At 40.6% G+C, this 27,777-nt stretch overlaps 1 protein-coding gene across 13 annotated transcripts; it reads right to left on the bottom strand.

The window, feature by feature from the left end:
• Nucleotides 1-290: 290 nt before the first annotated feature.
• On the bottom strand, nt 291-27,777 carry SMCO4 (single-pass membrane protein with coiled-coil domains 4). 13 transcript variants are annotated; one of them, XR_004498334.1, is made up of 9 exons: nt 27,580-27,777; nt 23,466-23,586; nt 16,768-16,834; nt 16,022-16,157; nt 15,675-15,782; nt 14,736-14,869; nt 13,245-13,357; nt 12,083-12,169; nt 291-1,365 (listed from the first exon to the last, which is right to left on the bottom strand). XR_004498334.1 is itself a non-coding variant. In XM_015621850.3 (3 exons), exon 3 carries the CDS (start codon nt 1,232-1,234, stop codon nt 1,055-1,057), a length of 180 nt encoding a protein of 59 aa, XP_015477336.1. In that variant the 5' UTR covers nt 1,235-1,365; nt 12,083-12,169; nt 13,245-13,357; the 3' UTR covers nt 291-1,054. The 13 variants fall into 13 exon arrangements, 1 of the variants encoding a protein (XP_015477336.1); XR_004498360.1 differs by lacking the exon at nt 16,768-16,834; XR_004498333.1 differs by lacking the exon at nt 23,466-23,586 and having other exon boundaries at nt 27,580-27,775.

Raw genomic sequence — 27,777 nt, 5'->3', positions numbered from 1 at the left:
AGTGAAGAGTTTTCAATCTCCTTTCCCAAAACCTTCCGAAGGTTAATGCCTATCGAGTGCCTTAAAATACTTGGATGAGAAAGGGCTGTACTAGAATACAGGGTCATTGAGGCATTTTCATGAGAATTTGTAGCTTAATTTCCTAAAATTAAACTGGCCAAGCTGTGCTCACAGCTTCCTTCCAATGAGGGGATGGGGGCATGTCACAGGACAGCAGCTCACTTCAGCAAACAGATCAGAGATCAAGGTTACACTGTTACTTTTCCCCGTCTTAATAAATAATCAAGAGCTGTATGCCAAACCACCTTTTTATTGCCACTTACACAGTTTCAAATATTGAACATTCAGATAAGAAACTATCTGCGTTTATGTAGTTTGTTACTAGTTACTTCACCATAATGTGGCAGAATCTCCCTGTCCAAATTCTGCAAGATCCCATCCTGAAGTATTCACTTTGCATGTTGGCATCCCGCACCAAAAAGAAATTCTTTTTGAGTGAACTATATAGTGGTTGATGAAAAAATTATTACACAATGTAGGCTTTCACAATGTCACATTTTTTTTTGCAAAATAATTTGAAGATTCCAAGTAAGACTTCTTTTATTCAAAAAATAAATATATCCTTTCTGAATCAAAGCACTTCATATGACATTAAGTACAAAGAAGAAATGTACTTCTTTGGAAGTTCTGAAATAGACATACAAGAGCTCATGGGAGCAACATTATCCATAACAGTGATAAAAGCTGAAAGCTGATTTTTTACAAATTTATAGCAGAACACGATTTCCTTTTACAATATAGAGCTTCAAACAGCTTTAAGAAAAACACCATTTTTAAAAGTCTGAAAGGCACATAACTCGACCATAAAACGTACTGGCACATTCACTAATACGTTTTATGTTACATTCCTAAAGAGAATCTGTGGGACTGTAGCCAAGAGAAAGACTGAAAATACCAGCAAGATCCTTTGCAAAGTACTAAAAGAGTGGCAGAGTGTTCCTTTTGGCTCTTGGTAAAATTAATATCCCAAAGCTAGGGAGTCTGAAAAGCTGCATCATTCAGTTGTATTTGGACGAGTCGCTACATAAACAAACACAACAATCAGCAGTACTACGACAGCCAGTGTGGGAAGCACCACGGTGGTGATTTGTTGCCGGGCCTCTTGCATTGCCTGTTTTCTCTCCTTTTTATCTTTGGAGGTCTCTTTTTTAGGTTTTCCTCTAAGCTGCCTCATCCTCCTCTTTGGATCTTTTTATTGCTGAAGTGAGGGACCAAAGGGAGTGAAACAGCAGAAGATTGTCCAAGGTCTTTTGAAACAAGAGGCTGAAGAATTCTTTTCTGTTGAGTGGCTGGCTGTGCAAGAAACTGCAAAAGAAAGAAAACAATTCTCTTGAGCAAGATCTACACATATTCCAGTCATCAAAAACATTTGCAGCTACACTTGGTAAATCTTTCATCCAATGGACACTAATGCAACTTCTTCCAAGGAAACAAAATCATGGAGTTCAGCTCATCCCCATAACACTTTCCCCATAAAAACCAGAGTAGTTTGTCATGGTGTGTATCAGTCCAAGAGCCCTGAACTTGTACTCTGTTAAGCCAGAAACAAAGCCCAGCACCCTACATTTTATCCTCCAAGGCAAACAAGGTAACACAACTAGAATCCTAATGAAAATAACCTGAATTAGTCTTGCATCAACACAGGGTTCAAGCTGCCCCTTCTTGAAACAGCAGGAGGCTCTCTGCTCAGGGGCTGTGGCTCCCACAAACCTGCAGAATAAGGAGGGGCAAGCACACACCCTGCCACAAGCATTTATCATCCACAACAGGTAATTACTGGCATAAAGGATACTCCAACAGGAAGAAATGTGGAGAAAAATCTGCTTAATTTAATACTTCTGTTTCTGCTGCCACACAAGAAATCTAAATCATAACATCACTCAGTGCTGTCACTCTTATTGCAGCTGTCATTGATGACAGAAAAGAAGCCCAAGCGATAATGAGTCTGCTAACAAACCACTGGTGTAGACAAGCAGTCATCAATAAAGAAGAAGGTAGTTGTTCGAAAGCATCTCCTAGACAATTTTTAAATACAGAAGTATCTACAAAGTGAGAGAAACAAAAACACAGCACAGTACGAAAGCCTCTCTGAAATGAGTCAGTAGGGGCTTAGTATTTCCATAGCCAAAGTTTTTTTGCCCCTGATCTGCCTAGAGCTGTGCAATTCCCTGACTGTGCAGTAAGGGTGGATGCCAGCCATTGGTTATATTTTTCTCTATCACATCCCCCAGTTCTGCCCTGGCACAACAGCTGGACACAGGCCACAAGTAAATAAACAGATTTGGAAGGTAATAATTACTGGTATCAAATACTGAGCTGAATTTAAGTAAATGATGAACTCAGGTTTTTCCATCACTCTAATATACTCAGAATAAAATGTATGTAGAAATTAGTGGGTTACTATAACTTCCTCTTTTCTTTCCCTTCTTTATATCCAAATGTAAAGATTTTAATGTGCTGCTGTAGGTGAGGAACATACGTCAACAAGCAAAGGTGCAAAGCTCAGTTCACCCCAGACACGATTTCCTCTTGATGTGTCATCTCTGGTTGATGCTACAAGTTGTCTTATGACTACTTTTTTAAAAAACAAGAAGAGGTTTCACTGAGAGTGTAGTACTTTCTTTTGGTATTACCACTCAATCTCATTTGTCAGCCGGATCACAAAAGCAAAACGGAACTAAAAACACTCACATACAAAACAAAAATCCTCACCTAGAGGTTATGTGCAGCTACAAAGGACTTTTCATCCTTTTTCACATCCTTTCTCTCAACCTGCCTGCTGTGAATCTCATCCAGGCAATTATTTTGCATCATTTAAAGTACAATGTGGAATAACTCTGCTAAACTTGAACTGATGGAAGCAACCAGACTACCATAGCAAGCCTGTGGCACTAGAAAACCAGCAATAAGGCAAAGAATCAATACTTTTAGCTTTATATGGTCCATCCTGGATGCAATCTAAACAAATAAACAAAACCGAAACAACAATAAAAACTCCACTCCCAACAAAAAAAAAGGCTCAAGCATGACATGATCTCAGTGTTCAGCTGGCTTCCTCAATTCTGTATCCCCTGCCTATACATCTTTCAGGAGGTTGTTTTTTGACCATAAACTTTGCAAATACAGCTCGCACTCTGAGGCAAACCCTTCATTTTGGTTTTAACAAAGCACAAACGGGGAACTTTGGTGCCTAGGATATTTTTCAAAAGAGAAAACAATAAAATTCATGTCTTAAGAAGAATCAATTCTTCCTACATGGTACAGCATTAGAATCAAAATACATAACAGATTTAGAGATCAGAAGTGGTCAATGAACTTCATGATGGGGAGGTAAACAGGAATTGGATGGAGCAACTACACACAATACCTTGTTCCCATCTTTTAATCAAATGGGCTACGTAATTTCTAAACTTCCATAACTTTCTTCTCAGCAAATCCTCAACTCTTCCTGACTCATGGTGGACCTGCAAGCCACGGGCTTCTGGTTTGGTGTTACCACTTCTCTAACTCACTCCTGAATTTCCTCTGGGGCAAAACAGATTTTTTACTCCTTCCATTTCCATTCCCTCTCCTGCTCTGCTCACAAGATTTATTACCAAACTCTTAAAAAACTACTATGGAAAATAAAGTTTTACATTTGTCCTTTGGGATAATTAGCCAACTAGAGCATTTCAGAGTGTATTTTGGTATTATTTTATATTTCCACTGTTAATGTATGTCTGCAGGTTTTGTATCTGATTTACCCACAAGACCCAAGAAGTGATGGACAGTAAAAGCCTCTGGGACTTTCTGTGTACCACAATAACAAAGAGGAGTTGCCATGAAACCAATCTCTCTAACAATAAATGTATGCCTTGCTCTGTGCAGCATCGCTTACTACCCACACATTAAAAACATCAGGATGGCTTTTTTAAGTCTCTTTCGAATGGATATTTCATTCTGAAGCAGAATTATACCAAGTTAATTACACAGACTGGCTAACATCTGACAGCTTAGAACTGAAAGCCTTCCCGCAAACGTCAGCACCACTTGAATTGCAAGCTGACACTCTCCAGTTTGGGAATCTGGCATCAGTCTCCAAATACATTTCCAGTAGACTGCGTTACTTGGCTTTGCTACTGGCAGAGATGGACTCACTCAGAAACTGACCCAGAGTTTTCAGAGAAATGAGCCTTAGGGTTCATCTTAAATGAACCATAAAATGGAAGTGGTGAATCTCTGCAAGTTGCTGCCAGGGTCCTGCTAGCACCAGGTGCCCAGATGTGACTGCCAGGATGGACAGTTACTGCAAGAAACAACACTTTCCCACAGGACAAGTCCAGGATGTTGTCAATTCTGCTATGTTCATCCTGGAATGAAACAGCCTTGAAAAACTCAGCTGGATATGAGGAAACTCTACAGCCCATGCTGTACAAGCATATTCAGAGTGCTTTACACTGCCAAGCCTTTTACCAGCCCCTGTGGACTTCACTGGCTACCAAAAATTATGGGAAGCAAGAAACAGATCCATAAAGCACATCAACACAGTGACAGGGGCAGGATTACAACATTAGGGTCTTGTTCCCTGTGGCATGCACAGTCCATGAGAACAAATTATCTGACATTACTGAGCTACATCCTCCCCCAGCCAGCAACCACCCTGCTTGTGCTCTGGGAATGCTGAATGCCAGTGAAGAGAGGAAGTAAGTAATACAGCACTGGGATGGGTGTAATTAACAGTCTCATTAGCACTGCTCATTTAAACCATTGCAGAGCAGCCACTATCAAAAGGTCAATGAGAAGGTGATGTCCCACAGGTTCTTCAGTCTTGTGCAAACTCGAACTTTGGACCAGCTGCAGAAAAACTGGAAGCTCACCTTTTCTCCTCAGACAGAAGCTGAGTCTCCTGCCCATACCAGTCCCCTGAACAGAGGAGGGCTCACTGCCAGAGGCTGCACACATCCCATCCCCCTAAGGCTACTTCCCATGGGTATTAACTGCTCAATGGGCCCAAACATCTGCCAAGAGGGAAAGTGATCACCAGACTGGTTCTACAACTGCCTTAACTGGAAAGCCAGAAATTTCCTCAGCTGGGACACAAGTAGAACACCAACAGAAGGGATTAACATTCTGGCAAAGTGACATACCTGTAGTCCACAACACTATGACAGCAGCCTGGCACTAGCCAGACATGGTAATTTCACTTAACTTTTATCAATTTTGAAATTTAAAATTCGATAATAAAATTACATGGGGTGATGAAGCTATTTTTAAATTCACTATAGGAAAGTTTTCCCAAAAAGCAGAAACCTGCTGGCTAGAAAGAAACAATCTTGATTGCCAATTCAAGAAAATGAGTGTTGACTTGGTAAAGTTGTTTGATATGCCCATGTCACAAAGCCTACCCCAGCTTGATACTGAAGAGCTAAGGTTTCCAGGAGAAAAAAACAGTAAAAAAAAATCAGGCTACTGAGGAGAAACACCGTTCTTCAACGTAGTACAGATTCACTAATTTAGTATTCTGGGTTGCCTGCTAGAGCAATTACATTCCCCTTTGCCCATCATCAACATGTTTTTTTATATACAAAAGTGTTCCTCATTCTGTCTTCTGGGTTAAGTTACTATGAACTGTTTCTGCAGAGCTAATATAAAAACATAAAAACATGAATTGGTGGACTGAGTCACTGAAGTCACTCATACCAATGCTGAAGTATTTGCCAGCATCTTAGACCAAGTCAATTGTGGCTAAGCAGGGATAATTTTATACCAAAAGGCTGTAGTGGAACTGGTAGGGACTGATATCCTTCAAAATATACCAACAATCTTCCAACCACACCTGTGCCAGTCTGTTATCTCTTGTTTTTGGTAAAATTAACTTCAGTAGCCTGCAGTTAAAAGCTCCTCACACCACACAAGGCTATTCCTGCAAGTCTTGAATGCAGTCTTGATTCAGGATACACCAGTGCTCATGGAGTATTGCAAATTTGCATATCCTTCCACATGCAACATGTGCACAAAAGATTTTGTTTATCTGCACTTAGGGTAATTGCATGTCTCAATGTCTAAAGAACTTATTATCACCAGCCTTACAGCATGAATGTATTAACCATGTTCAACTGACTAATTTTCCTCCAAAATTACAAGTGTATGCAAGCCAATTTAACTCAACCTGGCTTCATGATCCTGCTACCGACACTGCAACACGCCTGGAACACCAAAACAACTTGAAATTCAAACAAATTATCTGACAGGAATTAATTTTTATAATTTAAATTTTCCCTTAGGGGTATGGATGTTACTGAGACATTAAAAATAAAATCAAACAAGAAACCAGCAGACAATCTGGACACAGAGCATTCAGACAGCCTGCCAGCAGTTGGAAAAAAAAAACACAAGACATCTAAGCAGACAATACTCTTCAGATTATTTGAGCATAAAAAGCCCCCAAGCCAGTAGTTCCCTATCACCAAGACACACCAGCATCAGAGTTGAGAAGAACCCAAACCAACAAACTTATCAGCTTGTTACTTATTCTTACTACTAGGCTGATTACTTCAAGGTCATGCAGCCAGAGCTGCTGCACAGAGGGTGGAAGAACCATTGGCCCCAAGAGCTGGAAAGAGGAGGTGACATAAAGGCTGCCCAGGGAGGTGGAGTCACAGTTCCTGGAGGTGTTTAAGGTAAGACTGGATGTGGCACTTAGTGCTATGGTCTATTTGACATTCTTTTTTTGATCGGAAATTTTCCTTACTGTAATTCTACAGTCTGGCCATTGTAGGAATAGCTTCAGCAAGACCACCAATTTCTAAGGTGATTTGGCCAGATTAGACATGCAGCTAAATCAGAATTTTGAAAAATATTTCAGTTGGAGTCTGCAACAGATGTACAAGCAGGAATACCAGTGCATGGAGCTCTAGATGAGGTCTCCAGGGAACAGTTCTGTACACAGCCTTTCCATCCACCAAGGTCCAACTCTATTTTACCTCACATTTTACTTCTGGCAGATATGCAAAACATAACAACCCTTACATCTTCTCTGGAGAACATTTTCATCACTTTGTGTGGCTATTATCCACGCAGAACATGCAGCAGCACTTGGACCAGTTTGCACCCATATCCCATGCAGAGACAGAAGCTAAACCTGCCCCCTGTGTTTGTGCCAGACCCGTTAGGCACCAGTGCCTTAGAAGCCTGGCTCTATGCAGGAAGCTGCATGGGGAGAAAAAGAGGCAAAAAAGCCTCTTAACAGTTTTTAGGCAACTGCAGTAGTAAATGTCCAGCAGTATTTCCATCACATTGAAGCACAATTGTTACACTTAATTTTTAATAAACATAAAATTATAGTTTGAAAAAAATCTTCATTATTTGACTGCTTCTATGTAATCACTTGTGTGAGAGACAGAGTAAAGTTTTGCCAATTTGACTGAGTTCTGAACCCTAAAGTCAAGGCCTGCCCAAAAGATTGGCAAAACACTTCATTCCAAGTCACATCCTCCATCCCTCTCCCAATCTCCCTGGACAACCCACTCTGAGCAACACAAAAGCAGCTCCACGATGAAGTGAATATTCCAGCCACAGGAAAGCTTCTTATGGTACTGGAACACAGTTCTAGAGGAACCACTAAAGAGGGGAACTTATTGTCAATTGCTTAAAAAACCCCCAATTTTTAATTTGTACAAGCCATCCCCTAACATAATGAGCAATGACTGCAGCAACAGCCAAAAAAATAACTTTCCTTTTCCGTGATCAAAATGCTCCGGACCACCCACTCCTTTTAAACTGAAGCTGCACAGCAGAATTGATGCATACTTAAAAGATAATGCTTCCTAAGCTAAATTTGAAATCTTCTCTTTCAGTGACACTGTCATGATTTCAGAGTCTGCTAAAAATGAAGAAAAGCATTAAGAGAAAAATTTTTGCTCTGTGAAAAATGGATTTTCACGTTACAGCATGAGGCCAATTCTTAATATCATAAAAAATTACCTCAGTCTATTTGACTGTAGCAAGGAATTACAATTAGCAAATAAAAAGAACCCTTTTTTCAAAGGTGAAAGCTTTTAATTATACACGTAGCAATATGGAACTATTAAGATTCTGTTTGAAGTCAGTGTAACATTATTTTTTAGTGAGAGGTGGTGGCTTTTTTTCTAAAGCTGAATTGACCCATCATTACTGCAACATCACATTTACTGTAAATGCAGCTTTGAGAGTCTCCAAACTACTCACAGCATTTGGAAAATGAAAGCCATCACTGAATGCTGCCAGAAAGTCAGAGAGAGCAAGGCCGCCAAAGCAGAAAGCTATTTCCATATGACTCTCACAATTCTAAGGACTTGGGTATAGCAAGCAACCTCGACTGGAAACAAAGAGCTGCAGATCTCTGCATTTGGGGAGACATTGTTAAACAGAGGCTAGGTGATGTGCGGTGCCATCCTATCTGCCCTGAATACAGCAAAGAAACTGAGCAGAATGCAATTTAAACAAAATAAATAAAGAGGCGAGTTCTTTTGCTCCATGCAAAGTTTTTTGCACAAGTGGATAAATAACCTGTATTTTCCCTGGTAGAGAACCAGCATCAAGACAACTTTTCCAACAGGCAGTCCAATGTAGAAATACAACTAATGTTTACTGAAAACACAAGAAAAATAAACATGTCATTTCTGCCACTGCATGAATTAAATTCCTAGGGGAGGCTGTAAAAGAAGAGCTTGCCATTCTGCATCTCTACATATACAGATGATCTCGCACATAAATGCAGTAAACCACAACATCTAGCATATGACTTGATATTATGTGTTTGCTCAGCTGATTTCATAAAAGGTAATTTTCTCAGCTGCTCCTGACAAGGCTCCTTTGGATACAAAACATTTATCTTTACAGTGTATTTACAGAAATCTAGTCAGTTTCTAAACAGCTACACTAAATAAATAATAAACTGGTCACTAGTGTAAGAATTTCTCAAAATTGAAGTGCTGCTTTTCCAGACCAACCTCTGGCATCTGCCAGAAGGGTCAGCAACAGGAATCTGGTGTGAAAACAATGTTTCTGTTTTCCAGTCCAGCTGCGTCAGCCCACCCAAATCTCGAATGTCACTGCTCACACCTCAAGCTGAACTGTCACCAGAGGGTAGCAGTGCTCATCTCCTGAAACGATGACGACCTGGATGGGAAACACTCTTTATCTATATGAGGTCTGGTTGTTGCCTCCGCTGTTCAAACTAAGGGGTTCCCAACACAGTCACTCTGAGACAGCATCACTATGAACACCTTTGAGACAGATCCCCGAGGCATGTGCCAGGCACAATGCCAGAAAGTCCAAAGCCTGATGTTACAGTTTCATAATGCAAACAGGAGAGCTGAGGGACTGTCACTGCTTTCCACTACAATTCTACTGTCTTTAAAACTTCGGGACTGAAAACTCAGTCCAGGCTGAAGACTGGCAGGCAGAAAATCCTTGCCCACAGCAAGGAAGAAGGGAATGTTAAATCTAAAACCACAGAAACCACAGAGGCAAGAGCTGAGCCTGGGCAGCAGGTGTGTCTGTGTACACCTGTGTATGCACTGGAGAGGGGAAGGATGCAGTGACTGATAGAAAAGCTGGAAGAACTGTCCCAAGATAGCACAAATCTAGAACATCCAGAAATGTGTACTTCCTGACCACAGGACAATCTGTGTATGCTGGATCAAAACTAATTGTGAAACAGTTTGTTTCTTCAGATGGCACAAAGGGAAATCTTGCTCTTCTAGCTCAAACATACAGAACTATCTGGCACAGGAATAAGCAAGATGGATGTTCACCTGGGCTCCTGAAACCCCCAGGGATCCCACAGGGAAAATGCACAGCGCTGCACTCACAACACCACTTACCATTTTATTTTATACAGTATCTTTGAGTATTCACAGATTTAAAGCAAGCCTGATGGAATGTCAGAACACACTGAATGAGGGGTTCAGATCTCAAACTCATCCCCTTTGGGGCTTGTCTGAAGTTCTGGTTTTTCAAGCTTTTCTTGGCACAGATAGTTTTCCAGTAGGAGGTTGAGGAAAGACTGCTGGCAACATGCCTGTCTCTCCCTGCTTCTACATGTGCCAGGGAAGGTCTTCATGACACTGGAGAGTAACTAAATCACACAGAAATCGACCCAAATACAATCGATGAAGTGGGCACCTGTTACTCCCCTCCTTACTCGCTTTCCAAGCTTTATTTTAGAGCTTATGCAGTGCTGCCATTTCGCAGATTTCATTCCCACCTCTGCTGCTGCTTTCTACACGCTCACATTTGATCTGGATAATCAAGTTATCAATGAATGAAATAAAAGCCTCCACCTTACATTAGAAGAGCACTACAGGTTTAGGCTAGAGCTCTTCATCCATCAGCCAGAAATCTACACCTTTCCCAAATTCCTTTCAGGTACAGAAATGTTCTTAACATCAGCGTGAAAACAATGCAATCAGGACACCTTTTTTTTGAAGGGAGGTGGGGGGAGGGAAGATAAGAACTGAGACTTACAACACAGGATGGGTGGGGAAGTTTTTGTTCCTACTACTGGTCTCAGTAAAAGCTTATTCTGTTTACTCCCCAGCTTAAATCTGAAGTCTTATTACATTTCACTAAACAATCCCACATTGTAATAAAGCAGTCGGCTTTCCTGCCATGATTGATAGACTCTTTGCAATTATTTAAGGGGAAGGCACATAATTACATACAGCTGGATTAGGCTGATCAAGTCCCTGTTAGTGTCTGTCAATAATAAGACAGTGTGACATTAATGTAAACTAATTTAAATGCAGAAAGTTTAATTAAGACTTAATAAAATTACAAACAGAAAGAAGAAGGTTTTGCACAATCTAACCAAAGGGAATTCCTCAGCAAAGGCACCCTATAAACACAAACCTGTTTTGCCTCATCAGCTCTGCAACACTGGTTCTTGCACCACATATTTATATATTCTTATTTACAGTTCTACTGCCAAGACTTTCCCCCAGCTCAAAAACTAGGAAGCAAAAGTAAATGCTGTGGAGACATGTGTTAACAGAGTCCATTATGAGCAAGCCCAGGTAGTCAGAATAGGATGTCTCAGAAGTTCTTCTACAACACTCAGCAAACAACTATTGATCAGTACCACAGTTCAACACAGTACCAGTACAAGTGACCTCCTTTTAAAGCACTTACCAAGACCAAAACATCACCTTCTCCTATGCAACACTAGTCACATTCACCTTTCTCATTTAGTCCCTTTTTCACTCGGGTTATTTTTAAAGCAATCTGCTACATTCACTGCGCTCTCAGAGTCACCAGTGACACAAGATACTGCATTAACCCCTGTAAGCTCAGTGCAAGACTAAGCTTCACTCCCTGATGCTGTTTTCCAAGGGTAGTCATGCTTGTGCACTGCCTTAGCCATCCTTTTCCTGCAACTCCTAAGGCTGGAACTGATTTCCTAATGATAGCTAAAATACTGAATGCTTGGTATGGCACACCAGCCCTTTGTATAAGCCCAGGCATGCAGGGCCAGGGAGATCTGGGTATGGATGCCAGAAGTCCAGTTGTCTACAAGAGTTCCCTTTCCCCCTTCACTCAGTGATAATGATTCATTCTGCATATCAACATGTTATCACCATTTCCAACCTTGCTCTTTCTGTGGCAGGCATTTTCCAAGACAGTGACCCAACGAGAAGGGTGCAGGACCAACACTGTGCCACTGCCGTCCTTCTTTCTGTCATCAAGGATACCTGTGCTTTGTTATTAAAAGCTAGGCTAGCAGATCTTACACAGAGCAATCCACTCCTCCCCAACACATTTATTTTCCCATGCTAAGATTTGCTGGTATGCTCCCTGCCAAATTAAATCAATTTGAGTATCTTGTAAAAGAAAAAAACATTGCAGATTTTGATCTATTTTTATTGGTCTTCCAGTTGAGCCTGTTGCTCTGATCTGGTTTACTTGACAATTCCTTAGCTGCTATGCTCAGTCACTTTTCTGTGGAGGCCCTACAGTGTTTCAAGAATATTAGAAAGTTCTGAATAAGACACAGGATCCTCACCATGGCCTTATCCAAAAAGGCTGCAAAAATTCTGAACGAGTCCATTTCACAAACATGAACGTTTCCTTCAGAATTAGGTCTTGTCAGCTGGGGGAAGAAGAAGAGGGAAACAAGGAAAAACCTCAGAAATACAAGTGCTAGAAAGGATTACAGTGCAATCTCCTGGAAAACATACTAAAACTCAATACTGTATTAAAACTGATGAAAAAAATTAAGCCCTCCTGTGTTCAATCCCATCCATCCAAAGCTCTTGGCCAACCACTCCATGCTAGAGACAAATCACTGTTAGATAACCTTTTCTGAACAAGTCTATCACTTATTTTAGTTTATGTTCTGTTTCCTTTGGCAGCACAGCTATTTAAGTCATCCTTCTAATCCAGAGCCTCTGGTAATTTTTCTTTTCTGTTATAGGGCAATTCTTCAAAGCATCATAAAGGCAAATTTAATAAGCACCTCAATTTGTATTGCTTTCTATTTATAATACTGCAAGCACCTGCTGCTGCTGAGATCTAAGCACATATCTATCTATCTTACTCTGCATAGACTGATTTGGATTAATCTTAATAGTTTCATATTTTAAAGCAATTTCATGAAATATTGCTCCAAGCTGCTGGGTAATTTGGTGGTTTTTTTCCTCTTTGGGGTGTTGCTTTTTTGTTAGGTTTGTTTGGGTTTTTTTCTTTTGTGTTTTGTTTGGGGTTTTTTTTTGTTTGTATTGTGGTACAGTTAGTTCTCCCCATCCCCCTATTTTTATTAAGACCAGCTCTTAAAAATACAACTTATTTTGCTTCCTTGTTTGAACCAGCCAGATTTGATATGTGTATATCTATATATATATATAATTCTACCGGAATATTCAGTAGATCCCTCTTGTCAATTCAAAAGCAGACACTCAACAATCAAATCAAGTTGCTCCTGGAACCCCAACAGTGGAAGTCAAGTCAGCACTGAGGCTCACGGATGGTTTTGGGAGCTGTGCATGTGCAGGGAACGGGTGTTTAAAGGTTCCTGCCATGATCCAGTACATGTAGGGTTTGAATCACGTATTATTTGACCTTCTCTCTAAAGAGGGATATATTAGTTTTTAATCTTATCCAAGTGCCTGCAAACACCAAGTGACAGCTAAGGCTACACAGTAGAGAAGTTAAGTCCTATGTCTGACCTTTCAAGAGGGGCTGAGGAATCATGTCCTTAGGCACCTCTTCAGAGTCTGTCTTCCACAGCTTACAGACAGAATATTAATGGCTGCACCCTGGGCTGTGGACATCCTGGTATCTACAACATCAACACCAACTGCTCTTGCTGTTATTTCATTTGACAAGATGACAGATAGGAAGTTTAATGCAGTGGGGGGAAAGGAAGAAAAAAGTTATGATGCAGCACAAGTAGGTGAGCAAGATAATGAAGCCCAGACAGAAAGTGCAGAAGAGGCCTCCTAGTGCACAGGAAAAAAAAAGAAACAAAATGAAAACAAAGACAAACCAGCACACAGAAGAAAAGCTGCATGCAAGTAAAATACTGAAAGAAGTGGATGGAAGAGTCCATCCATCAGAGAAGACAGACATCAGTGACAGATCTCACCTCTGCACTGTGTGTCTTTGCTTTTAGTGGCTGACAGCCGAGGTTCGTACTTCTCAGCTATCTCTTGCCTACAAATTTATGTGTGATGGAGCAGCCTCCACCACAAACAGTCAGGAGACCTCATGAAAGACTTCAGAGGATACTCTGCAGACAATTTAATCTCAAGAGTGATTCTCATTCCCATAAACTCCTACTCCAGAGGGGCTGTGCTATTTCACTCCCTGCAGTCTATAATACCGGCTTTATAAGGTAGCATTTTAAGAATTCCCATTAAAAATACACCTCTTTCTCAACCAAAAGAGAGTCTGATTGCTGTTTTTATTAACTCTAATCATGGCAAGATTGCTGTTAACCTCATGACAAAAGCACGCTCATGAATGTGTAAAATAAAGTTTCCAAAACTGTTTTTAACTGCATTTGTTGGAAAATTAAGCAAATAGAAAGGCTTGGAGACAGGAAACATCATTGCAAGATAATCAGTAGCATGCCTTGCATGCTTCCTCTTACTTATCAACAACAAAAGCCAATACAGACATCATCTTGGGAATCCATTTTTAAATTTTCTCTTAACATGAGAAGATGACGACAGAGATTTCCTCAGAAAATAAATGAGGCACAGGGAGACCTTGCATGTAATTTACAAAGAGGAGATGCCATGTATCCTTCATCTTCTGGCTGTGGACTCCAAATTATTGTCCCAAAACATCTGTAACCTTCATGTGTTCTCATCTTCTTTCACAATTACTTCTTCTCATGTGGGGAGGTCTTGAACTTTTGCAACAGCTATACTGAGTAAATCAGCTATGAACAGACATGCTATGGATACTCCAAGCCAACAGCTAATCATGATTTCTAGTCTTTCAAGCGAATAGGACAACTTAAAATGGCAAACATTGCTCTATCTACTCATCCATAAATTAGGAGTGACAATTGCAGATTATTACTCATTCACTCAGAGCGTTTGTTTGGCCCTGAGAGAACTGGCTTTATTCCAAGAGCTGGCAAACACTGGTTAATATACATGTAAATGTTTTATTTCTCTTGGAGTAGGCAATTTCACAAAATGAAATACCGAATTAAAGATGACCTCAGTCCTTCTGCTGATGCCTGTCTCGGATGCAGTGCTGCTGGAAGCCTTTGCAAGCTTTTTCACACCAAGTCGACAGGGAAAAAGACACCTTTTCTTTTCAAAGTGAGACAATTTCACTGTGGAAACATGAAAGCTTTTATATAAATATTAATCACCACATTTGTCCTGGAGTTAAGTGGATGGAGACTGTCTTATATAAGGTTGCAGTACTGACTTGAAAATAGTGAGTGAAATGATTCTGTAAATACTGCTCCAAACAAGCTGTTCCTCTATACAAAAACTGTAGTCCAGGAAGTAGATTAGCAACCTCGATATTTAATCCAAGGGTACTATAACATAACACTTCACTCCTGAGAGTGAAGAAGAGGAATTTTGTCCTTTGAATTTCTGGTGTCAGTGTAAAGAAAAGGAAAATATTAATTTCCTCCAAAACTGTAACCAATTTGAACTGGGAAGAAGAGATGACACTGAGAAAAGGAATGGAGGTTCAACACAGAGGGGGAAATAAACTAAGTATCTGAGCAGAAAACCAGTCAGTGGCTTAACAGAGCCTCTTACTAACCAGAACAAAACCTAAATATTCTAAATAATACCAAGTGTACTGTACCCATACTCCTGGAGCATATGTCTCCAAAACCCTAGAGAATCAACAAGTACATTCTGTGCATTTTGAGGTGAGGACGCCTCAAAACACATTTTGAGTATACACCACCTCCAGCAGGAATCTGAGAACCATCTTTTTTCTACAAAGGCCTGGAGGCATCAGATCTGCTTACTCCTCCTATGATACAGGCCATCAGCCATTGCTTACCCCTCTTTCCCAGAGAGAAGTGAGATTTCTTTTCACAAATTAACCGAGATTTGAAACTAGAACTACAACTACAAAGCAGATTTCTGAGAACAGGGAGAGTGAAGCATAACCTCTTATCCATCATGCTGTACCACAGGTATCACCTCACTTTCCTTGAGGGCAAGCTGAAGTTTCAATCAGCTGAGGATGCTAAAAACAGATCAAAATTGTTCATAAACCTAAACAGAAATGACACTATTAATATATTTCAAAACAGCAAGTATAGAATGAAATACAAAATAAGGTACAAAGTTTGGCCAAGACCACAGTAACTTAATGGAACCCACAAGCAAAGAGCATACAACAATTAAGAAACCCCCAATTATCAAAACTGCTGCAGTCTAAATTCACCCCCTCCAAGTGAAAGGAATAGAAGATCAACAAACACTGATGGGAAGCAATCACCAACAGATAACACCTTCAAAATATTCAGGACTATATTTATGTGGCAAGAGCTGATGAAAAGTTCAGTTCCCATGTGGCAATTCATCTCCATTGCTATTGCAGTACTCCACAGGTTTCATTCAGCCAGGTCTCCGCACGGACACGAACATCTATGGATATGGAAGGAACACCAGATATGTATTTTCTGGAGAAAAAATACATCAAAAACTGCAGACATTAGAACTTCCTTCTTCACATTCTGCATTTTAACAGGAAAACAATTTAGACTTTACAGGCTACTGCATTAACTAAAGCTACTTTTGAAATATTTTCCATTATTTCTTCCCGAAATACATTTTTTTTTCTTCTGACCTGTAGAAAAATATTGCTGGAACAAGCACACTAACTAGTACTTGACATTACTTTGCTTTGAAACTTGAACCTAATGCTGCACTTTTCCATGCTGCCTTCACACAAAGCACACTCTCCCCTCTCTTGTGTGCTACTCCTTACATGGCACCTGGAGATCTCACCAGGAAACCTGCTGGAACAAAGGGCAACACAACAGAACACGACAGTGCCGGCCTCAGTTCTGAAGAGGATTTTAAAATTTATAACAGGGTCTCACTTGGGTGCTCAGTGCTCTACGTGGCTGAAATGAATACACAAGCCAGGCGGAACTGCAAGAGAGGCGCCTCTATAAAAGGCGACAGCACTATTTCAGATAAGCCACCAGTTAGACATCACTGATTACCACACTGGACAGAGATTTTAACTCACCTAGAGAGCAGACAGCTAATCGGATTTCTTAATGGGCTTCTCTCAGTTTCACTGGGGCTGATGCATGCTGCATACAGGATTTGGAATGAGATTTTTCCCAGAATAGCACATATTGTTTCATTACAGCATTCTGTTATCATCTTGGCTTACGCTTATATAAAATACCAGATGTAAATTACATGTACAGTCATTAAGAGGTTAATCATTAAATTCAAGCTATGCCAGGGCAGCAACAAAGCCGACCTCTTGAATAAATTGAGCTTAGATAGAGGTTACATTGATTTTCCTAAAGAGGTTTCATTGCTTAACTCTAGATTTGTGATTTCTTTTGAGAGCCGGAAGAGCTAATCCAAATTTACTATTTATTTATTATTTACTATTTACTATTCATTATTTACTATTGAGAAACCAGTCCATTTAAAATGCAGACAATATGATAGATCTCCCTCCCTTTTGCTGTTCTCTCCCCTCTGAGAAAAGCTCAACTTCACAGGACTTCAAACCTCTCGGAGGAAGGGAGGAACCCACAAAAAAACCCAAAACCTAAAAACCTTTAAAAAAACCCAGTTCATCTTTATTCTACAAGCTTTTCCTCCAGCACTGAAAACCCAATGTGCATTTTCTCCCAACTAGTTTTATCCCTGTGTTGTTCTTAATGCTTTCCTGGAAAGGATGTTTTTTTTAGGACCCAAGTGAAAAACTTGATGAAGGGATGGGGACTGTTTGGAGCCCAGAGTCACTAAAAAGGCTTGAGGTAAACATTGGGATATGCTACAAGATACTGAGCCTTTCTGCTATATTTTCTCCTTTCTAACTCTGATCTTCCTGCTTTCATTTTTAAATAGGTATCAGAATCTACCAGGTGACTATTACAAGCTATATCATTAAATCAAAGAGTTTCCTCTTCACCTCCTTCAAATACAATAATGATCATCCATAAAAACGAAGTCATTTGAGTTCCCCATTTCCCACAGATATGCGAAAATGCTTATTCAACCATGGCTATTATGTCTGTGACAAAAAGCATGTGTTACAGACTTGGGGGTTTCTTAACTTTCTGAAATTACTGTTTTGACTTACATCTTTGGGAATGCAAAACTTACTTAATTCTAAGAAAAACAGCTAAGAAAAAGCAAAGAAGAGACAAAGTTATTCAGAAAAGAAAAAATATGCAAAACCTCCAGAACACACATCTTTTACAAGGGGCAGTTTCTTACTCTCCTGTTTTAAGAGCCTTGCCTCTTTCACACTTAAGCAAAGCTTCCCCAAAACAGACATCACTGATTGCCTTCATTTGGAACTTTCATGTAAACAATCTTGAAGTAAGAAGTGGGAAGCCAAAAAAGTATATTAAATCACAGGATAGATACATCCTAGAACCTTGTATGTATCTCTTCCAAGAGAGGTATAATGAAAAAAAATTCGACATGAGAAAGAAATAACAGTAGGCAAGAATGTGGAACATGTAAGGCTTTTTGCTTAAGGTCCCTCATGTCTTAAGAATTTATTAAAAGATGATGTTAGAGCACCTGAATTTCAGCAAATTGCTTCTGAGATGGCTCCTGTTGCAGCAGCTTCTGCTGGAATATTTCACTCTGGCTGTCAGCCAAATCTTTGCTATGCTGATGCCAAATAAACGATACCCAATTTCAACGACAGATGCTGTTGTGCTGACACATAATTGATACCTTTATATTCAGGGCTCCCTGGAATTCTGAAACACTTTATTCACAAGAAATATAACTGACAGCAGAATTCAGAGGGACTTCCATGCACATTGCTGGTGCCACTGCACTGCTGGTATTGTGAGACTGCATGGTAGAGACTGCCAACTGTCCAGGGTGGTCAGGAACAGGGGAGACCAAAAATTTTCCAGGGCTAAGGAAAATATGGAGAGATTCAACCCAGCAGTAATGGTTAACCTGCTCAGCCAGAAACCTACATGACCAGAGAAACAGGAAATCTGAAAGTTTTCAACACAAGCCGCATATCCCTTTCCTGCAGAGTTTCTAACTGCGTAGAAGATGGAAGTCAGAGAAACAACACAGCATTGAATAACAAATATTTCCATAATCTCCTTTTCATTTTGACTTCCTTGGTTTCCTAGGCAGGAAACAGATTAGCAACCGTTAAAAATATATTTACCAAAGTTATGTTCCAAAGAAAACGTTATATACACTGATCCTTGAATGTTCGCTCTCCTGTAGACAATTTCTAATAAACTTTCATAAACAGCATTTATTTGGAATGCAACTATATCCCTCCTCAAGGTAAACACACCTTTGCATCCACTGTCATTCTTACAGGAAAAAATGCTTACAATATTACAATATATGCCTGCAACCTGGGGATTCTTTTGATTTTAGTAACAGAGCATCATATTTTCACACAATGGATAAAAACATGGATGGAAATATTCAGCAAAAGGTTTGTACCCACTCATTTCACAAGAAAAAAAACAAAAACAGAAAAAAAAAATTGGCATAAAGGAGCAAATAAATGCCACATGGCAAAGTTTTCAGTCACTTATCCAGATAGTATATGCTGTTCAGCAAATATGCAATGTGGTATACTCTACCATGATGACTCTCTTAAATTAAAAGAAGGTTAAGCTTAAGAATAATTTTGAAATGTATTATATGGGAATTATCAAATATATTTGAAGTTTGCTGGTGAACTAACTGAATACCCGTTTTATTAACTGTTTCTTAAATTATATTTTACTACACTGATCACAACCCAGAAAGCTTCTGCAGTGTGATATACTTTTGCTGCTTGTGAGGCCTTAACTAGGTCTCAAATACTGTCTGTACTTCTCTACCAGTACCACAGGAAAGCTTTCCTCCAGTCAACTCTTTTCTTTCCAGTGTATGAAGAAGGGACTGATGTTAATTCTTCAGACTTTGCACACTGCAGCTCTTTCCTTTAATTCTTCCTCTCCTATGCTTCTAAGGGTTGCTAAGGGCAAAACTGTCACAAGACCTCTCTTCACACTGAATTTCTCCTTCAGGAGTGCCCAGCACAGAGAATACAGATAAAGTATTACAAGGGAAAAATGCATTTATCAAAGCTCCTATCTTTTAAACCCCCAAATTTTCCAGTTAGTTCAGCAACACAGAATATATAAAATATCCAGGTTTATATCCTTGCAAAAGCACAAAGGGCTTGAAAATGTCAAGGAAGTACATAAAGCAGAAAAGCTTTAGGGGTCAGGGGTTCTTTTTTCACTGTTCTGTGAGACATTGGAAAAAAAAACAACCCAAAACATATCCAGAAGTTAAAACTTTAACAGCAATTGCACAGGTACTTTCTTCCCAAAACACCTCAAAACAATCAACTAAAAAAACAAAACAATAAACCACAGAACAAAAAAAATTTAAAAAGACCACTCCAAAGAAATCACATCCCTCCCCAAACCACACAGAAATTTTGTCAGTCACAAAGGATAGCTGGGACTAACCTACCACTGGAATTTAGGCATTTCAGGAACATACACAGAGAATTATAAAATGGTTTGGATTGGAAGGGACCTTAAAGATTATCTTGCTCCAAAGAGAACATGAAAAAAACAGCTAAGCCAGCTGTCAACAGCTTTGATTTACCAGAACCAGACATGGGGTTATGACAGGGCACTGCACCACAGGCAGACCCAATCCTCCTCACTCCTGTTCAGAGGGGATGAGATGCAAAGCAGTTCCAGATGCTGGTCTGAAGGCCAGTCCCTCAGCACTGCATTTTACACTGAGCACAGCATGGAAATAACAAAGCTCAAAGGCTTACACAGAAGATCCTGCTTCTGTCTAATTACTTGGAAGGGTGTGCAGGAAAGTATAGGTCAGACTGCAAGGCACTGTATAGCTAAACCGTGTATGTGTTAGGAGGGGTGTGATTAGTTCAGGAGGAGATCAATGCTAAGATGCACAAACCAACTCAACTATTTCTACTTGTAACTGAATCTATTCCAAATATTTATTCCTAAAGGTCTTTAGGGGAGCTTGAAAACTCCCTCTGCTCCTCCCTTAAGCACATACTAAAGTCAGTAACTTTCTTTTTTTAAAAAAATACATCATATTCAATAGTAATAACCCATCCAGTTATTAACAAAGGCAAGAATTTAAAAAGTCAAATGGATTCTCACTCCTACTTCTGCTATTGGCTTCTGCATATTGTTCTGTTTGGAAACAGAACAGAAAGGTTTCACTTTCTCCCAACTCAGGAAGACAGTGCTATAGCTGGAAGACATAGGAAAAAAAACAATAAAATGATGGTATACAGATATTTCTGTTTCTCATCCTCAATTTATTATGCAATTTAAAAGAAAAGCAGAAGTGTGTTTGATAGAGATTACTGTACAATGAGTTTAACATGCTAAGTAAATTACCAACAGAAATAACTAAGTCATCATCAACTTTCAGAAATGTAAAAACTTAGCAGTAGTTCAGGCAATCAGATTTCAAATCTTACTTTACAGATACCATTTCCTGTACTCTTAACTATTTCTCTCACAACTGTGGGAAAGATTTAAACAATGGAGGGAAACCATTTGCTCTGCAGACTGAAATAATAATTCAGCAGCAAGAACCAGCATCAAAACTTTCGAGTAATGGTATCAAACCCTAACATTAAGGCAAAAAGTTGGCATGCAGCCTTTTCCTCTATCTTAAAGTACTTCATCACTAGTAACTCTAAGACTCTAAGCCTTCAAACATATTTCAGAGGTTAGAACAGTAAAAATACAAGCTTCTCCTGCAATAGTTATGAATTCAGAAAACTCAAGTTTTTCTGATGTTGTATAGCATTAATACCTAAACCTCTCAAGCCACTTAGACACATTTATCCTGCAGCTTTTGTCCTAAAATATTCTAGAGTTTAACTGTATGTTTTTCCATTTAAAGTAGGCTGTGAGGGTTGAGTTGATGGCCAGACCCAGCACAGTAAGTGCATAGGTTTCTGAGCAAACCTAAATTTGCAAAGACAACTAACCACAGACGAACTTCCTGCGCCCTTTTGTGGCATGACTGCAGGCTTAGAGCCATAGTTTAAACTGGCACCAGTAAGTCTAATAAAAGGCTCTGGGATCTCATGCCTTATTTGTATCATGACAGCCATGTACCTGATCTGTGTTTGAGGGTTTAAAAACTCCATCCTGCACCTTCTTTCTTTTTGTTATGCTTCTAGCTGGGTGTCAAAGTCAAGTAGAAGATCTATCCTGATAAAATTATGCTACTGACATATAATTACCAGTAAGCAGCCATGCTCAGAGCCAACATTTGAGAGGCAAAATACTACAGTGAGTTTTGGTAACAGATTTATATAACACACCTCCCCCTCCAGACCTGACACTAAGCACTGTACCATGGTCAGAGAACTCCTTTCCAAATATATAAGCAAAGCCAAGGTGTCAAACCAAACTGACACTGAGTGAAAAAGCAGTGAGACCAAGTTCTAAACCAAAAGCAGTCTGAGAAGGAGATGGGATATACACCCTGAAGTCTAGTACATCCAAACCCTGATTATCCATACCTCCAGCATGATACAAAGCCCCAGATCAACATGACCTAAACACAAGGGCTTTTATGCTTAGCAACTAATAAGGCTTGAGGAGCCTTATTAGAGACCCTTCTCAAAAGAGCCTATCTGAAGGCAGATGGTACTTTGAGAGTTAAAGCCTACCAGCCACCTCCTCTCATTTAACATTTTTAACTCAAGTTTACCATCATGCAAACACAGCTCTTCAACTCTTTAACTGTAGTACATCTTTATTCTTCATAATTTTTTAGTGCAGTCTATGGAAAATAAATAAATAAATAAATAAATCACAGCATTACAAAGGCAGAACACAGCCACAATCCAAACGGATTGGGTTTGTTACTGCCAGAGTCTAAGAGGTGCCCATGTAAGCAAACATAAGGCCATATCATTCTGCACTCCCCCTCACCACACCAGCTCATTTCAGCCTGAAAGAGTCATTTGTGCCTACAGCAGGGCAGGCCACATTTCCTACTCTTCATGTGACAAAGATACAAACACATTGGTTGAGGCAGAAGCAGCTTTTGCACTGATGTTGCTCTTTATTTTCCACTCTTTTTGTGAAATAGAGACAATTTCTGAGCAAACCCTTTTGAGAAAGAGCTTTACTCAAAATCACTAGTCCTCTGTCTAGCATAATAAGAGCAGAGAATGCAAATTAGTTTCAATAAAAGCAGCCAGCAATCAATAAGAAAGGGCTGGTCTCTAAGAGTAAAACTGGTTCCTCTAAGGATAAGAGTTAAAAGGAGAAAAATGTAAGAACATGCATAAAGGAAGCATAAATGTAAACAACATAGGCCATGCACAGGAGAAAAATCTAACAATGCAATAAAAAAAAAAATCAGACAAATTGTCACAGAACAGCTGGGGGTAAATAGGAAAGAAAAATACCAGTGCAAATAAAAGGACCATGAGAAAAAGTTGAATGGAAAACATGTGCAATCCAAATAAGATAAAATAAAAATCATGAAAGGGATCAGAAAAGAGGTTAGCTGGCACTAAGGCTTAGGGCACCAGTCACGAGTTCATATTCTAGCCTGGTTCACAGGCTTTGGTAAGTCAAATAATGAGTTTCAGCATTCCTGTTTCCACGCATCAGGCCATTTCACAAAACCTTGTAAACCTGTCTCCTCTGACCCTCTGCTGTAACACAGAAAGTCAATACCCACCTGAGCAGATCAGAGCCCACCCACTCTGCATGCAGTCAGACTCCTCTGCTATGCCCCTTTACCTTCAGGTCAACAGGCACCTGCAGAGGACTGGGAAAATCCCCAGCATTATTGTTACTACCTATTTAAAGAAAAAAAAAAAAAATAACCCAAACACTCAAGTTACTTCCACTGAATTTCCACATTATTGTGTTTCATTTTTATAAGTCAGTTAAAGACTGCATTATGGTCACAGAAGCAGCTCTTACAGACAGGAGAAAATACAAGGGTGGCACTGTTAGCAACCTCCACTCAGGAGAAACCTATCAAGTGACGTGCATACTGCAAAAGTCAGTGTCACAAATCACTTCTCCTCCATTTTCCACCTATGAATCCAGCTCCAGTTTCTGGTTTTATCAGCATCTCCCACCAAACCTTGGTTAAGGTGGAAGTGAGGTCCCTATCTTGTGCATGCCTTTACTCCAGCCGATGAGCAAACAGGAAGGCAGGCGGGTACTTAGCTCAGCAGCTTTTTATCCCCAAAGAATCTCACCACAAAACTAAACAGGTAAACTCCTCTGGCCCAAATAATGCAGCCCCCATCAATGAAGTAGCTACTTAAATAGCATACATGAATTGCAAAATCTGGTGTTTTCTACACTCACTGGAAACTGCAGTGGAAAGTTCGCTGCACTGCACTCTATTTCATTGCCATTAAGTTTTGACCAGCATACTGATGGACTGGAAAGATAACCCCTCTGACAAGTCACTCGTATACTTAAAATTATTATGCTTGTACTTTCAGAACTCTAATGCAGAGGAATTTGATTGGGGCATGCCCTACCTTTTGAGAAATTCTACAGGATTTTTAATGACAACAGTAGTCAGAAAAGCTCACACTTTTAAGAAAGTAGGACTAACTTCTTTGTATCTAAAATGGGTGTACAATACAACGAACAAAGAAGGATAAAGAAGACCAAAAAAATCCCTATCTTGAAACTAAATTAGTGACAGGGCAAAAGACAACAGAGAATATTATCACACATTCTCAGCCCTTGAAGATAGACACGTGCTCAAAGGGCTCACAAATATCTCATCTCTGGCTGCTTTCCCCACTCAATATACAAAGCCTGGTTCCTCTATTACCTACAGGAATTATTTTATGGTTTGTCTTAACAAGTAAAAATATTTCTCTCAAAAAACCCAAACAAGCAACCATAAAGGGGAAAAAAAAAAAAAAAAGTTGGGTGAGGTGGTCTGTACTGTTGTCGGATTTTACATCTACAACTTCATGGCCTGTATATTCTGATAAAACAATTACAGCATTTTAACAGCACACTTCGCTAAGGCAGAGAGCAGTTAAGACCTTTATATATTGAAAGTGATGCCCTTCCATATTTGCATGACCTATCAGCCACAAACAGGATTAAGAGCTCAGCAAATCCTCACACAGGCTACATCTGCCAACATATAACTTGATCCCACAATGAGCAGAAAGGAAGGTAACTTCTCAAGTAACTTCTCAGGTAACTTCTCAGCTGTATGCAGGACTTACTTGGAAGCTGTTACTGCTATAATGTAGTAAACTTTAAAAACCAACAAAAAACCAAAACAAACCAAGAAAGAAGCAACCCAAAATGGCATCATGGACACCACAGGATCTTTTACCCTTTAAAAAACAAACTCAACTTGTTACAGAATTTGTGGGCTTACAGCCCTGCCACTGCTCTGATGGCAGCCATCAGCCTTGAGGATCTCCAGAGAAGATAAAAGGCAAGGTCTCTTTGCAGGACAACTTCTCAAAGCATGACAGCATTTGCATAATGAATCAAAAATTAGAAAAATCTATATTGGCATGCAACACAAATTGCTACTGCATGTCATGGATGTCAATCTACCCAGGCATGCTTCTTGCAGTGAATGATGGAGAGATTAGTATGGAGACAGAGATCATTTTATTCTGAGGCACCTGGACCTGTATGAGATGCCAGATCCATTCTCAAAGGGCTCAGATGGCTTTGGGAGCAGCTGAAGCACATCTGTAGCAGTAAAAGCAAAGCCCAGTCCAATTCAGCAGAGAGAATTCATGGTTAGCTCCTTCAAACCCCGACAGCACTACTAAAGATCAATGTATCTCTCTGAGCATAGTCCCCATGGCAGCAGTGCTGCCTTCTGAATCAGGACCCATCTCCTGTGACTTCATGGAGGAGTTCAGTCAGCTTCTCACCACTGCTTCTTGGTGGAACACCACCATTGGGACAAGCCTTGTTGGTCTTCAAAGTAACAGGAAAGGGAGAAAGATGATAGAGAAGGAAAATTTGTGAAAACGAACAAGGAAACTGCATTACTTTACACATTGCACATTACACATCATCAAAGATATCTACCATCCAATAAGATAGGTTGTATCACCTAATCAGTACATGTATATTTTATATATATACATGTAAAAGCATTTGTGTTAATTTAATGCATAGAAAAACATTATTAGATTTTTAAAAATACAGAATATCTGATGTCTCACACATATCAGTCCCATCAGACTGTGAAGACCAATTATATCCCAAAAAGGTGTAATGTGTGCTCAGGAGTCCCTAGGAGAGCTTTCCAGTGTCCACCCTGGCAGTGTCTGAAGCTGCCCAGCTCTGCAAATCGCTCGTCTTTATCCCTGTAAGTCTGCCAGTGCTGTCCATGCTCCTCTGTACTGCCCTGCATTTGTGGCTAACAGCTCTGCCAAAACCCTCTCAAGGAGCAGAATGGAGACCTATGCAAGTCAAGGCTAGAAAATGGACTAAAGAAACAGGTAGTTCCTAGTTCTCCCAAAATATTGGGCAGTATTTGATAGCTTCACCTAAAACTCCTGTTGGCACATGCCCCTTCGACATTTTCCACAAAGCATGAGGGAAACCAACAGCTAAAATTTCTGTGCCAGGAGCAGTTCATTTATCTGAGAAAAATCAGCGAAATCAACAAAGGTTAAGAACAGTTTTCTTCTTAGCTTCATCTTAGGAGGTCTGTATGTTATAAACAGGCCATTAAAAGGCAATTAAGAGAGAGAGAGAGAGAGAGAGCAAAAAGTTATTAAAAATGTACCAACAAGAAACTCATTTCACTTTTTTTCAACAGGGCATCAGGGAATTCCTGTAAGACTTCTAGTTCATTTCAAGGAGGAAATTCTGAACGAAGCTAAAAATAGCTGATAATCAAATTTTCAAAATTGAGAGGAACACGGAAACCCCCAGAGGTTCGACCCAGGGTGGCACCACCCCACAGACCGATAAAAATACCATACATATTTCAAGCAGGATAGGAACCACGGAATAGAAATCACTCTGATAAGAGAACATTTTAAAACAGTCGAGAAAATAAGAGAAAGGTTTGAACTACAATCGGTTTAGAAACAGAGCAGAAAATAATTTTTTTTAAGGTAACTAACAATAAGGAGAGACGCAAAACTATGCACCGAACTCATGACAGCTCATCGCAGGGACAAAACACGCACTAACAGAGGCACGGTGCTTTAAAACAGAGATGAACCCCACGTTTTTACACTCAGAATAGATTGTTTTCTTTCTTTCTTGGGTCACCTTTAATGCGTCCCTGAGATTTATTTTTTCTTATTTCCAACAGCCTGCTTAAACGGGTCTCGGTCGTTTCCCGGCACAACTGCACTAGCGATTAGGAATCGAAATTAAGCGGATAAAAAAAAAGAAAAAAGCAACAACACACAAACCTCCCAAAGTCTTCTGCGAGTCTTTGGAGCAGTTCTTTTCCTCGCTAGCCTCTCAGCGGAGCTTCCCGGGGACTGACACGCAGTGCCGGGAGCGTGGCCCGGCGGCGGCTCCCTCCCGCCGATCCCGGCCGGCTCCCAGCTCCCTGCCCGCCCTCCGCCTTCCCAAACTTTCCGGGCTGATCCGCGGCGCCCCGGCCGCGGGACGGAGCGCCCGGTGCCCAAGTCCGCAGGAAGCTGTCCCGCCCGGGAGCCGATCCCGCTGCCCCGCGGCTCTCCTGGGACACCGCGGGCTCGCCCCGTGCCCCGTCACGGCGCTCCCGGCCGTCCCCTTCCCAGCGCCTCCCGCACCCACCGGCCTCCGCCGGGACAGCGGGCGGGAGCGGGGCCGCCGCGTGTCCTTACTTGGAGTTGCGTTCTCCCAAGGGACGGGAAGGGCCGGGCAGCGGCGGGAGAGGAGCTGGATCCGCAGCGCCGGCCGCCGGCAACTTCCCCGCTCCGCCGCCACACGTGGAGCTGAGGAGCGGGCTGCACTGCCCGCCCGCCGCTCGCCGCCGAGGACGTGGCAGCTCCGGCCCTCCCCCCGGCCCTCCCCGGCCGCGC

This window comes from Parus major, chromosome 1 (assembly GCF_001522545.3).
Source record: "Parus major isolate Abel chromosome 1, Parus_major1.1, whole genome shotgun sequence".
NCBI classification, from domain to species: Eukaryota; Metazoa; Chordata; class Aves; order Passeriformes; family Paridae; genus Parus; species Parus major.
The sequence above is the reverse complement of the archived record's forward strand: the minus strand, read 5'-3'. Positions and strand labels throughout refer to the sequence as shown.